The sequence below is a fragment of the Polychytrium aggregatum genome (genome assembly GCF_025602895.1).
Source record: "Polychytrium aggregatum strain JEL109 chromosome Unknown BJ171scaffold_2, whole genome shotgun sequence".
NCBI classification, from domain to species: domain Eukaryota; kingdom Fungi; phylum Chytridiomycota; class Chytridiomycetes; order Polychytriales; genus Polychytrium; species Polychytrium aggregatum.
Window position 1 is genome coordinate 456,956 of NW_026516204.1, and position 12,524 is coordinate 469,479.

Consider the following 12,524-nt stretch of genomic DNA (forward strand, 5'->3'; position numbering starts at 1 on the left):
GGAGAGTTATGCATGTTGACATCGCAAATGCATGGGGGGGGGGAAGAAACAAGGAGGAGCCGTCAGTTACCGATGCCACACTCCCCTAGCGATATTCTCGTCCCTCGGCGTTGACTCTGTACTCTCCGCTGCTGATGAATGCAGCGACCAACACAACAGCCCGGACACAGCAGCCGGCGAACAATCGACCCGCCTCCATGACCAAGCGACACCGCCAAGAAGGATGACAATGTCGGCACCATCGAATCCTGATGGCCGTATTCAGGTCCGCGAATCATATGTGCTACGCTGGTGTCTATAAGAATGCTTCAAATGCTTCGGATGCCTCAAATACTTCGGATGCCTCAAGTGCTTCGGGTGCCAGCCGGTCAGCAGCATCTTGAGGGACGCAGAGATGCAGGGGGCACAGGAGCACAGGAGACGGGAGCGGCCGCTCCCGATGCATGATCGGCCCGCTGTGTGCCAACGAGGTCAGCTCTCGCTGTGGTGTGCTGGTGCCTCTGGTGCCTTTGGTGCCTCCGACTCTTCCCTGGAGCTCCTGGTGCTTCCTGTGTTTCCTGTGCTTCTGGTGCTTCTGGTGCTTCTGGTGCTTCTGGTGCTTCTGGTGCTTCTGGTGCTTCTGGTGCTTCTGGTGCTTCTGGTGCTGATCTGGCCGTCGATACAACGGCCGAGGCTCGATGTTGCTTGGCGGGCCGAGAATCCCTGGCGGCTTGACGTGCTGCTATATCTCAACGGTCTGGTGTATGTTGACAGCGATCCGATCGTAGACGTCATGCCGGCTGCGACCTCCGAGGCTCGATACTACCAGATACCGCTCGATACTGCTCAATGTCGTTCGATGTTCGACCGTGCCATGCCGAGCTGCCGAGCTGCCGAGCTGCCGAGCTGCCGAGCTGCCGAGCTGCCGAGCACCCGACCATCGTGAAACGTACCTGGGATGCCAATAAACTTTTGCCACTGGAACGAGGTGAAGGAGTCGGAAAAGACGTGTGCTCGGCTGTCGCTGCAAGACGCAATCCAGATGCGATCGAGGTGGAAGGTTACGAATGGGATGGTGTGTAGGGAGAGACGCAAGAGCCGCAAGCAGCAGTGTTAGCGTGCGCAGGAGGTGATCGGCAGAAACAGCCAGTCTTCACACTGCTGCGTCGAAATTGGAGCTGCCCATGATCGATCGGATGCAATGACGCATTGTGCGTGGCAGTGCGCCGAGCCAGCAGCCGAATCAGCAGCCGATCGGCAACAGCATGTGCTGAATCACGCCAACAATGTGCATATTGTGGCTGGACCGCCAGGCGGATCGGGTGGCGTTGGGTCGGCGAAGATCAAGCAAGGCGATAAGCGATGCGATGAGCAGCGGGGCGTGCAATGAAACGGGTAACGAGACGGGCAAGGGGGATCGAGATACGGTCGTGGCGGCGATACGGATGAAGAGTCAACAGAGCGGCACGTGTGGGTGCGATGTGGTGCGGTACGGATGTGTGGAGATACGGATGTGGATGTGGGCGAATATGTCGATGGGTTGTGGGCGAATGTTGTCGATCGGTTGTGGGGTTGGGACGTCAAAAGGACGGAAGGAGCGGGCGGCACGAGGAGCAGCCGAGAGGAGTGCGAGAGCGCAGAGAGAGGGCCACGACTGCAAGCGAGAGCCCTGGCGAGAGCGCGGTGACAGCTGTTGGGCTTGTTTGTCACCGTGGCGCGCCTCATGGCAAGAGCCATCTCGACAACTGCTCCAGATTACGGTGACAGCCACCACTCTGAGCCAGAGTGGTGCCGATGACGCCAGCGATGCCATTAGTGTCGGTGGAGCGACATCGGGGTATCGGCATACCGTCGCCCCGGAAGGACTTGGAGAGCCATGGCACACAGTTGACAGGCGCCAAAATGACAGCCAGGACTGCTGTCGCCCGATGACAGGACCAAGTCGACAGCGGGGTGCCCGGCAGCGCGCTGAGTGCCTCCAACCATGAGTGGTGGGGATGGCGGGATGGAGGGATGGAGGGATGGCGGGATGGCGGGATGGCGGGATGGAGGGATGGAGGGAGGGAGGGAGGGAGGGAGGGAGGGGAGGGATGGAGGGATGGCGGGATGGAGGGATGGCGGGATGGAGGGATGGAGGGCGATGAAGCATGGCAGACGATGGTAAAGAAAGGGGGGCCGGGAACTCTGATGAATCGAAGCAGCGTCGGTGAAGCACCAAGACCAAAGGTAAGGCCGGCCCAATCGACGGATGCGACCAGATCGACGGTGCCTTTGCAGCTTCTGCAGGATGATAAGTGTGTGGCTCTGGCCATGCTTGCGACAGCATCGGAGTGCGACTGCAAGTTGCAGTGCACCAGACTGCAGCCGCAAGTGTCCAACAACCACGCCACCACATCCGAGCCGGCCATCGCTGGCGGCAACATCTCGGCGGAGCCACAAAGCCACCCGAGGAGAGCAAAGGAGCGGGAAGCGCGGGGAGAGGATGTAGGGGATAGGGATATAGGGATATACGGGATATAGGGGATATAGAGCGGAAGACGGTGAAGAGGAGAAGGAAGCAAGCGGAGCTTGGAGGCGGGCTGAGGGAGAAGAACGAATGCAGATGGGGTGGGCGCAAGGAGGGCTGGCACCGTGCCGATCCATCGCCGATCCATCGCCGATCCATTATCGATCCGCCATGGTCGATTTCCGACCAACTTGCAGCCGCCTTGGAGCTGTGCCGTCGGACTCTGGACCTCAGAGCATGCTTCTGCATTGGCTGCTTGACATGAACAGAGCCACCTCTCCCCCAGCCGGCACAGACAGGTCGACAATCGACCCCAAACGCGGACACTGCCGCACCACACCCCGCACCACAAGCCTGCGTCACAGGCCTGCATCGTCACCTTGTCAGTCGTGGCGGCCCCGGCTGCACAGGATCGGCTTGGAGATTCGGGCACTCGAACAGCACAAACTTGAGCTTGTAGTCGCCCTTGACGCGGATGTTGATCTCTGGGAAGATGAAGAGGACCACCTCCTCTCCCATTTCGTTGATCAGGAACTCGCTATGGGCGACACACTTGCCGCACAGCGTGCGCACTTGTGATGTCAGAGGTCGCTTGGAGTTGCTGCTGCTGCTGCTACTGCCGCTGCCTCCGGATTGCTCGAAACGGGCCTCGTGTGGGAACCGCAGATGCGCACGGTCGGACTGGGAGTGGTATTGAACGAGCGAGCGGTTTTCCTGCTCGTCGGTCGACCAGAGCTCGACAAAGAGGACAAAGTTGGCCACTTGCTGGGCGAGTTGGTGAGGCCTGCGAGGATAGACGGCGAGCGTGCGGTAATGTGGATGTGGGAATGTGGGGATGTGGGGACGTGGGGATGTGGGGATGTGGGGATGTGGGGACGTGAGGATGTGGGATATGGGGAAGCGGAAGCGAAGTGAATGGAATCAAGAGCGTCAGCGTCAATGGTATTGGTGTCGAACCAGGGCTGGCATCTCAGGAGGGTGCAGGATGCAGACGCCGTAGCAAGCCGGCCCCGCAGCTGGGCTCGGCGCGCGAACTCGACAGGATAGGATATGGCAGGACGTGGCAGGACAGGACATGGCAGGACAGGACATGGCATGGCATGGCATGGCATGGCATGGCATTTGATATCGAGGGACTGTAAAGTCGCGGGCGGGAAACGAGGCGACAGAATACGGAGGGAAGGGATGTGAAGGAAGGGAGCACGGGGAATAGCCGCTGTCCTGCGATACAAAGCAGGAATACGTGCGAAGGGTAGAGAGCAGAGTGCAAAGTGTGGGCGAAGAATGTTTGCCAAGAGTGTGGGCCGAGTGGGTGGGCCTTCATGAAGTTGCGCAGGGCGCAGCCACACACCATCGCATCCGTCCTGAAATGATGTGATGCAATGCAATACGATGTGATGCAATGTGATGTGATGTGATGCTACGCGGCGCAATGCAAGCCAATGCCACCGAATGCAAACCAATGCCATCGAATGCCGTCGAATGTGAGCCGATCTCGAGCCATGCCGGACCGTGCTGGGCCACGCTCAGCAAAGCAACATTGCCCAGCCGAGCATGTGCCGAACGAGACTTGCTCCGTCGACTTGCTGGCTGGCGGTCTCGGCCGCGGCCCTGTCCTGGCCACAGTCTCGACCACAGCCCAACCACAGCCACACGAGCCAGCAATCTGGCCTCATGGCCAACACCGGCGGGAGTTTGTCTGGGCGGCAACCACAGCCACAACCACAACCACAGTGCCGCTCTACTCGCCTACTCAGGATTCGGTCGTCGGACTGCAGATAGAGCAGCTGGACTACCGGTGGAGGATCGATGGCCCGCTTCTCGTGCTTCTCGCCGAATCCGCAGCATCGTGCCACTTGGGGCTGCTGAATGACTTTGAGCACGTATCGATCACTGTGGTGAGATCGTGACGGGGCAGGTGTGGTTGGTGTGGTTGGTGTGGTTGGTGTGGTTGGTATGGTCGTTGGATGTGGTGGATGCCGCCATTCGACGTTGTTATCGGATGTCGATGAGTATCGAGTGGCAAACATTGATGGATATCGCGTTCAGTGCGCCATGAGGCCGGTGTCGACAGTAGTGGCCGGGTGGGTGGCGAGTTTGGTCCCGATGTCGAAGCGAGCCAGGAATCCGTGTGGAGGCCATCCAAGCGATCCCGGCACAAATCGAGTGTCGGTGTCGGTCGAAAGTCAAATCGATTGTCGGGATACATTGTCGAGAACACACAGCCAAGCGCACATTGTCGAGAACACGCAGCCAAGTGCACATTGTCGAGTGCATATCGTTGGCACCACCAGGTGTTGACGATTCATCCGAGTGCCGTCCGTTCGTTTAAGTGCAAGTGTCGAGAGTGTCCGTGGGTTCCAATGGCACAGGCAAGCGCCGGGATCGAGCCGGGTCGAGCATTGAATTGAGCAGAGAGCCGAGCATCCACAGGATCAAGCCGTCACCAATTCGCGATCACCGACCGCCGACCATCGAACATCGGCCGTGCGAGAACATCCGGTGCCGCCGATCAACCACGCCCACCCAGCCGTCGCCGCAGCAACACATCACACCACACCACCATCCCATTATCATCGCAGCAGAGACGCGCCCATCGACCCGCCAGCCCGAGTGATTCGTGTGCCAGGACAACCAGGATCAACGGCCACCAGACACCGGACCAGAGGAAGTGGGTCGTCACAACAGCAAGTCGTCACAACAGCAAGTCGCCGCAACAGCAAGTCGTCGCGATGGCGAGTCCGCACCAGATTCCAGACCCATGCCGTGCCATATCACACATCGCACCAACAGCGTATCGCATCGCATCGCATCGCACCCATCGGCGAGCCACAAACCACATTGGCGCAGACCGTTCAACGAACCGCGTGGTCGGCAATCGGCAGTGATGTTCGCGAGCAGTCCATAGACGGGGAGTGAGGACAGAGGAAAGAAGCAAAAACACACAGACACAGGATCAGCTCAAGGCCTCGTTTGCAGATGATGGGGGAAGCTGTCTCGAGGCCGACTCGCAGCCATCTCCTCCGCCGTGGTGGTTGTTGCTGCAGTAGTCTGTCGTTCCTCGGCGGGATCGTCTCCGATATCGAGCGCTGGCCCTCGTCGTCGGGAGGTGTCGAGCCATCGGATGGGCGGCCAGCCAGAACGCAGCGGCAGGCGTGGTGTGGCCGAGCAGATCGTGCTGGCGATTATCAACGGACGAGAGCCTGCCGGCTGTCGGCTGTCGGCTGTCGGCTGTTGGCTGTCGGGAGTCTTGGGCAGCAGCACCAGCTCCAGCTCCAGCACCGAGCCAGACTGACGATGACCGAGGAGCAGTTGCCTGCCAAGGCAAGACGGAGGAGCCCGGCAAACGAGTCGTCCTGGCCAGTCGTCGGCGCCGAGCCGACACAGAGGCGGGGTGGCTGCCTCGAATCGATGATGAAGCAATCGGTCTCGGTCGAGACCGACGGCGGCGACAGCGGGCATCCAACACAGCGAACACAACGAGCACGGCGGTCGGCGACCGGCATCCATCTGTTACTTATCCAACTGACTTCCCAGTCCACGACGCTTACCGTTGCTGTTCCGGCAATTGGCCTGCGGTTTCGATGGGCTCGGATTTTATCATTTCGGGCACTTTCGAGCTGTCGGGACGACTGAATTGGGGTTCCTTGGCAGTCGATTCCTGGCCTGGGGTGCTCATAGGCTTGTCGTTCCTGGTGTCGAAGCGAGTTGGTGAAGTGGAGTGGCGGAACGTTTGTGCCCGCTCGCAGGAATGCAGATATGGGTCTGGGTGAGCTGCTGTGGCGCGAATCGTCACAGTTTTCCAGCAATTTCGATTGCTCTGGGCGAGATGTGCGATGCAGCTCGCGACGAGGGACGATCGCGACGACGAAGGAATGAACCCAGCGGCACCGGCCGTCGCAGGGTGCTGCCCGTCCTCCTTCCTCGGATGTGGCCCTCGTCCTCGCTGGCATTCCTGGGTGCTGGGTCCTCACAGACTCACAGTTGTCTGCTTGCAACTTGCTCGCCTTTGTTCTCGCCCTTGTTCGGGACTCGTCCGTCTCGCTTGTGCCGTGGTCGTTCTTGCTGTGACTGTGTTCGCCCTGCCCTCAGTCCCGTGCTTCTCTTCCCGCGTCGCCGTGGGCTTCCCCTCCCCATTTGGAGACACCAGTCCGCTCCGCCAGTCACTCCTGCACTCTCAAATCGGGCTGGCCCCAGGCCGGCTGTGTTTGTCTCCGGCCGAAAGCCTCACCCGGCCTGCGGGCCGATATGCAAGCACAGACACACGGCTCTCCTCACGGGAAAGCATCCGTGACCATCGTCACCGGCGTGCGTGGAATTCGGTCCGGCCTTGGGCCGTGGGCTCTGATCTGGTCTGTCAGCTCGTGGCTCGTCGGGCTGGACTGCCGCTCTGGTCACCTTATCACACATGGTGGTGCACACTCCGACTTGCCGCTGCCTGTCCCCATCGCCAAGGTTGCCTTGCTCGCTATCCTTTTGCTGATGTCTGTGGCCTCGGACGGATCTCGGTGCGGCCCCCCCCCGCTCAGAGTTGCGCTGCTGCGGAGAGGCCGCTCGCATCCGCTCGGCGGTGAGAGGTCTTCCAGGGGCGACGAAACGGAACGTTCCGCTGCGTTGAGGCGCATTTCCGGGGCGGCATGCGGGCCGTCGCTCTGAGGCGGCGTGAGGGCCAACGCCTGTCGCGAGGCCGTGGAGCCAGAGCCCCAACTGCAGCTGCCTGCGGAGATGCATGTCGTGCTGTGCGCGCGGGCGTGGGACTGTGCGGGGGGCGCCCTGTGGCGGCAGGGCTGGCACTTGCGCAAACCTTGCGACAGGTGGGTGGCGTTGCTGCTGGTCGCTGCTGCCACCAAGGTTGATGTTGCGGGTCATCCTGGTGTTGGCATCGTTAATATCGATATCGATATCGATATCGCTCTCGGGACGGCTATGAGCATTTGTATCAGATCGCTGTCGACATTGCCGCCACCCATGCCCTCGACTCTCGCAACAACATTGTCGCCGCCGGCGTCGTCCCTTTCGCCCATTTGGAACCCATCGCCGGTCCCCCCATCCGGCCCGCGCAGCCGCAGCACCGAGTGGCGGGCGCAGGCGCGTGCGCGTGGGCTTCTCCGCAACCCCATTGGTGCGCCCATTGGTGCACCCAGCGGTGCTGCTGCCGCCTCAAACCTTGCTGCTTGGGGGCGGAGGCTGTGCGGTGCGCGGCGCTCTTGGTGAGACCCGATTGGCTGCTTGTCCCGCATAGGGTTGCGGCGCACAGAGTCCCAGCACAGTCTGCAGGACAAGGCCCGCAGCAAGGTTGCAGACACACCCGCTTGCGCGCGCACACCCGGGCACAGGGTCCGGTCGCACCCCGGTGGGGGCACCACCCAGCGCCGGCATGATCACGGCCCTGGCGGCAGCGATTGGCCATATTCTCGTTGCGGTGGTTGCGCTGATCGCTTACGGTGGTTGCGATGCTTGAACCGGTGTGTCTGTGGTGATCGCTCAGACATGCACCAGCGTCGGCTTGATCGCACCGTCAATCTCGCTCCACGGCGCTCTCCAAACTGCACTGCTTCGTCCGCCACCGACACCAAACCTTGCTGCCCGCGTCTGGCCTGGCAGGCGGGGTCCTTGATGGCCCCTCGAGTTTGGTCTGCATCCCGCCATGGGCCGCCGCAGCGGCCCTTGTGCTGGCCGGGCCTGTCGGACTCTGCCTGATTTGAAATGCCCGCCCCCCTTTCTCGTCTGCCTGACCTGTCCTCGTCCGAAAGGCCGCGACCAACACCCGCCCGTGACACAGGCCCAGCCATTACCACCCCGAAATGTGGTGGGGCCCTCGCCTCGCTCACAAGGGTGGATCGAAGGACGGGTGATCATGACGCGGGAAGCAGCCGGGGTATTTTCCGCATCGCATGCCGCCGATTCTCCCGAATGAAAGCGACCATCCTCCGCCAGTACTCAGTGTGCATCAGTCTGATCTGTCCCTGGCCAAGGCGGGTTGAAGCACGACGGGAAGAATCAGCAAATCTGCTATTTCGGCAGTATCGATGCACATGTGCTACTGCTGCGGCTCGTTTCGGGGCGATCGATGGGGTCATCGTCTCCAGCAATATCGCAAGGATGTGGGAGATCTGCCTTCTGTTTTGGACGTTGGTATGGGCGGTTGAGAGGAGCAGCCAGTGAGCGAGGCAAATGATACTGGCCCTGGTATATCGAGACCAGCCATGAATATCGGGACCAGCCATGAATATCGAGGTCAATGTCTCCAAAGACCAACCCAGCAATACCGGGTCAACCTGTCCAGCCGGCCATACTGCCGCCTCTCCACTCAGTCTGTGTCCCAGGAAAGACCGATGCAGGAGGAGCACTATGCCAGTTCGCGTGGTGCCAGCGATGTCGTGCTGATCTTGCCGGGCATGTTTGTGTTTGCTTGGTTTTGTAGCCGCCGGCTGAAGCCCCGAATCACGTTCCGCTTCTTCAGCCCCGAGGTTTGTGACGACAGGCAGTGTGTCAGCGACGTTGATACTAGTTTCAGGCGGCAGTAGCGGGTGAAGGGATCCCCATGGAATCAAGAAATATCAGTGGGTTAGAAACATCGTCATCCGTTTCCAGCAGCATAGTCCTAGCCATTGCGCTTCGAGCTTCATCTCTTCGTCTGTGTCATGTCTGGGTCATGCGAGACAGTATCGATATTGCGCGTCTCACTCCAACCAAGTCCATGGGCCACAGGCCGTCCCAAGCGTACCTGGGATGCCTTCGAACTTTTGCCATTGGAAGGACGTAAATACGTCCGAATAGACCACTGCTTGGCTGCAGCGTCGCGGCCCGAGGCTGAGTGGTCGCAGATGGATAAAGAGACGGGAAACCAAGTCAGTCGCTGCCCATCGCATTCCGCCATAACCGAGAGTCGCCATCCCACTCGACTGTCCGCCAGTGCATGCCCGAGCCGAGAGCACTGCCGGCGAGTGTCCGCTCTGAGCAAATAGCACGAAGTTGGCAGGTGGACAAGCATGTGCAGGGGTTGTCATGCCAGGATGCTCCGAAGCGTTCCTCATCTCCGATGATTTCCGCACGTTGTGCCGCTGAATCGACTCATCATCCCTCGCTCCGAAATCGAGCCTTGCGCACATGTCTCGCCGGCTGCGTCGAGCACGTCGGTGAGTCATGGTCCTCGGGGTCGAGCGCGCTGCTGGTATCCATCCACTCAGTGCCGTCGCTTCGTTTCACACGCTCGTCGTTGCCACAGTGAACTCCGTCCAGATCCATGCAGGCAGGCACAAACCATGTTGCCCATTCGGCAGCTCCCAAAGCCGCTGGATCACCAATATCCGCAGCATGCAGATTGCGGCGGTGCATCTTCATTCGGATTTCCATTCCCATCTCCACTCACAGTCCTTGCCTCCGTCCAGGTTATGGGGAGGGCTCTATGGCATGCTCACTACTTCGTACCTGAAAGGCATTTCGAAATCGATGCTGCAGTCAAAGAGAATAAACTTGAGCCGGTACTTGCCCTTGACGCGGATGTTGATTTCGGGGAAAATAAACAGCACTGCGGCTTCACCATCGTCTTTGATGAGGAACTCGCTGTGGGCGATGCACTTGCCGCAGAGCGCCGTCGGGATTGTCCTGGTGACGCTCGTGCAGGGGCCAGCCGATGGCCGCTCGGCCTCTTGGACCATGTCGGACTCGACCTTGATGCTCCAGCTCGAGTTGGAGTTTGGGTATGAGTCCGGAGCAGGGCTTGGATTCGGATTCACTATCGGGCTGGGATTGATATGGAAATCCATGTTTGGGCTCGGATTGGAGGAGTGAGGGCTGGGGCTTGGGTTCGGGTTCGGGTTCGGGTTCGGTGCCGACCGAGGCTGTGTGTGTACGTGTGGATGCGGATGCGAGCGCGAATGGGAATGTGCGTTTGTATTTGAAATGGCTTCTGGGGTTGGGTTTGCAGGCGGATTCGAAGCGGAGGCGGTGTCGTTCGGATCTTGGCTTGTCCAGAGCTCGACGTACATGACAAACGACTTGACCCGCTCGGCAAGCTCGCTCGGCCTGAGACCGCATATTGGAGGAAACCGAGGCAAAGCAGCAGCGCGGAAGCCGGCCGGCTGTTAGAGTCTGCAGACGGCGGTGGTCGGAGAGGGGGGGGAACAGGAGTGCTTCTGGCCCGGCCATCATGGGTTAGACAGCTCTGAGATCAAGATGGTATTCTACCTTGTGATGAGGCGTCCGTCGGGCTCATGCAGCACCAACTGCACCACCGGCGGTGGGTCGATGGCCCGCTTCTCGAGCTTTTCACCAAACCCGCAACAGCGCGCAACTTCGGGCTGCTGGATCACTGTTAGGCTGTAGGAACTTGCGGCAGGACGGGGCATGCGGTGCAGGGTGTGGGAGATGGGTGTGCGATTTGAAATGGGGGAGGGGCGTTTCGATGACGACGCGGGAACGGAAACGGAAACGGAACGGAAACGGAAACGGAAACGGAGATGGAGACGGAAACGGAGATGGAGACGGAAGGAGGTTTGGGTCAGCCTGTGTTGAGAGCCAGAGAGAGGGCGGGGGGCCGCTGCCCATAGATGGGGGGAAGAGCGGACCCGGCTCGGTCCGACTCGGTATTTTTTGGTCGCTGCCCCAGCCCGATGATGCCTGTGGATTGGGTTTTGCGCCTGCAGCCGACGTGTTTGCCCATCCGCCGCTCCCGAGATTCAAGTCGAGATGTGCAAAGCAGGGAGGGAGGGAGCCGGTGCGCGAGGCGGTATGCTTGGAGCGGTATGACGCCAAGCGGGTCTTTGGAGGCGGTCGCCCACAGGATCCTGGGACAGCGCTCGGCGCACACAGCGGGCATCGCTTTTGGGCAGCATCGACCCAGACACATATGCCAACGCTTGGGGGCCTCTGCTGTCGAGGGAGTGCGGACGCACACGCACTCAGCAGGGAAAGCGAGTCGCTCTCCTTACCTTGGCTGCGACATGGCTAACCGAATCGGGGACGGGAGGGGGGAAGGAAGAACGAGCGGGCGAGCCGTCCCCCGGAGAAGCATCACTATTTATTGCCGGCCCGCTTCCTTGCTCTCGCTCGCCGTCGTCCCCTCCTTCCCCCGCCTCCCCAAGAGGCAGCAGATGGGCTCCGATCGACCGAGGCAGTGTTCGCACGAGAGCCCGTGGGCAGCTTATTGGTGATGCCCGTTTTTGTTTCGCGCAGCACAGTGGGCTTGTCCCGTGTGTGGATCGGCGGTGGTTGGTGCGACTCCCAGTCCCACGTCGCTTGGCAGCAAGAGGATCCAAGCAGTCGTTGTTATCCGAGGCGCAAAGGGAGCGCAGGGGCCGGGCGAGGCGAGGCGGGGAGACTGTGGGGAGGGCTGGAGCCACAAGCTGCTGCCGCGCTGTGTATGTGGTCTCGGCGAGGAGCGAGATGCCGCCGAGGGGAGGCCGGCGGAGCTGTGGCGGCTCTGTGGGCACCTATCGCGGCGCGCTCGTGCCGGCCCAGATTGGGCATGTCGTCATGCCAGGTGGTGTCCAGGCCCACCCCGGCCGACACCCAATCGCCCGCTTCCCGCCCTGTCTTCCAGAATTCCCGGACTCCCCAGGCGGGCTGGGAGCACCCCGATGCAGCACAGAACAATGCGACGAGTGCGAGGCAGGCGACGATGTCCGGCCTGGATTCAAACGGCGTCAGCCAGACGAGAGACCAATGTTGAGGGTGGCGGGGCGACACTCGACCCAAGAGGCCGCTGGGAGGGCGAGGGCGGATACAAGCAGATCACGTCAGGCGTGGGACCGTTTGTCGACAAGCCCTCTGTCCCCCTCCCGTCCAGGCTCACCATGCCGTGGCGGGGGGGAGCGTGTATCCGCAGACAGTGCTCGGCTGTGTTGGCGTTGCCTCGAGGCGGGGCATCGGCAGCCCACACAAGCAGCTTGGCGGTGGAGCAGTTCCTCCTGGCTGGAGCTGGGCGAAAGCGGGGATCAAGCCATCCCGGAGGGATTGATTGCATTTCAAATATCCTTGCGCGGTCGGGGCAAGCCCGGGCTGGGGGCGCTGGCGTGATCGCTGCTGCTGTGTTCGA

At 60.9% G+C, this 12,524-nt stretch overlaps 4 protein-coding genes across 4 annotated transcripts; 1 reads left to right on the forward strand and 3 right to left on the reverse strand.

The window, feature by feature from the left end:
- Window positions 1–621: 621 nt before the first annotated feature.
- Window positions 622–6,652, reverse strand: BJ171DRAFT_486054 (velvet factor). The gene is made up of 5 exons (XM_053109183.1): window positions 6,037–6,652; window positions 4,235–4,378; window positions 2,865–3,269; window positions 933–1,003; window positions 622–736 (listed from the first exon to the last, which is right to left on the reverse strand). The coding sequence occupies exons 1-5, from the start codon at window positions 6,162–6,164 to the stop codon at window positions 729–731; spliced, it is 756 nt and encodes a 251-aa protein (XP_052971370.1). The 5' UTR covers window positions 6,165–6,652; the 3' UTR covers window positions 622–728.
- A 1,641-nt stretch (window positions 6,653–8,293) lies between these two features.
- On the reverse strand, window positions 8,294–9,306 carry BJ171DRAFT_112679 (uncharacterized protein). The gene is made up of 2 exons (XM_053105472.1): window positions 9,213–9,306; window positions 8,294–8,992 (listed from the first exon to the last, which is right to left on the reverse strand). Exons 1-2 carry the CDS (start codon window positions 9,236–9,238, stop codon window positions 8,341–8,343), a joined length of 678 nt encoding a protein of 225 aa, XP_052971371.1. The 5' UTR covers window positions 9,239–9,306; the 3' UTR covers window positions 8,294–8,340.
- Window positions 9,307–9,891: 585 nt separating this feature from the next.
- On the reverse strand, window positions 9,892–10,836 carry BJ171DRAFT_576863 (velvet factor; the record flags this gene model as incomplete). Its single annotated transcript, XM_053113779.1, has 2 exons — window positions 9,892–10,513; window positions 10,676–10,836. The coding sequence occupies 2 exons, from the start codon at window positions 10,834–10,836 to the stop codon at window positions 9,892–9,894; spliced, it is 783 nt and encodes a 260-aa protein (XP_052971372.1).
- BJ171DRAFT_112676 (uncharacterized protein) lies at window positions 10,735–11,712 on the forward strand. Its single transcript, XM_053105471.1, has one exon. The coding sequence runs from the start codon at window positions 11,038–11,040 to the stop codon at window positions 11,638–11,640; it is 603 nt and encodes a 200-aa protein (XP_052971373.1). The 5' UTR covers window positions 10,735–11,037; the 3' UTR covers window positions 11,641–11,712.
- The last annotated feature ends 812 nt before the right edge of the window (window positions 11,713–12,524 follow it).

What these genes read in the sequence shown, in the direction of transcription:
- BJ171DRAFT_486054 (XM_053109183.1), bottom strand. Translation starts at nt 6,164, where the DNA reads ATGAGCACCCCAGGCCAGGAATCGACTGCCAAGGAACCCCAATTCAGT. An exon ending in CAATTGCCGGAACAGCAACG is followed by an intron (nt 4,379 to 6,036) that starts GTAAGCGTCGTG and finishes ATCTCACCACAG; the next exon opens with TGATCGATACGTGCTCAAAG. An exon ending in GACGACCGAATCCTGAGTAG is followed by an intron (nt 3,270 to 4,234) that starts GCGAGTAGAGCG and finishes CTATCCTCGCAG; the next exon opens with GCCTCACCAACTCGCCCAGC.
- BJ171DRAFT_112679 (XM_053105472.1), bottom strand. Translation starts at nt 9,238, where the DNA reads ATGGCAAAAGTTCGAAGGCATCCCAG. An exon ending in AAAGTTCGAAGGCATCCCAG is followed by an intron (nt 8,993 to 9,212) that starts GTACGCTTGGGA and finishes GCCTGAAACTAG; the next exon opens with TATCAACGTCGCTGACACAC.
- BJ171DRAFT_112676 (XM_053105471.1), top strand. Translation starts at nt 11,038, where the DNA reads ATGGGGGGAAGAGCGGACCCGGCTCGGTCCGACTCGGTATTTTTTGGT.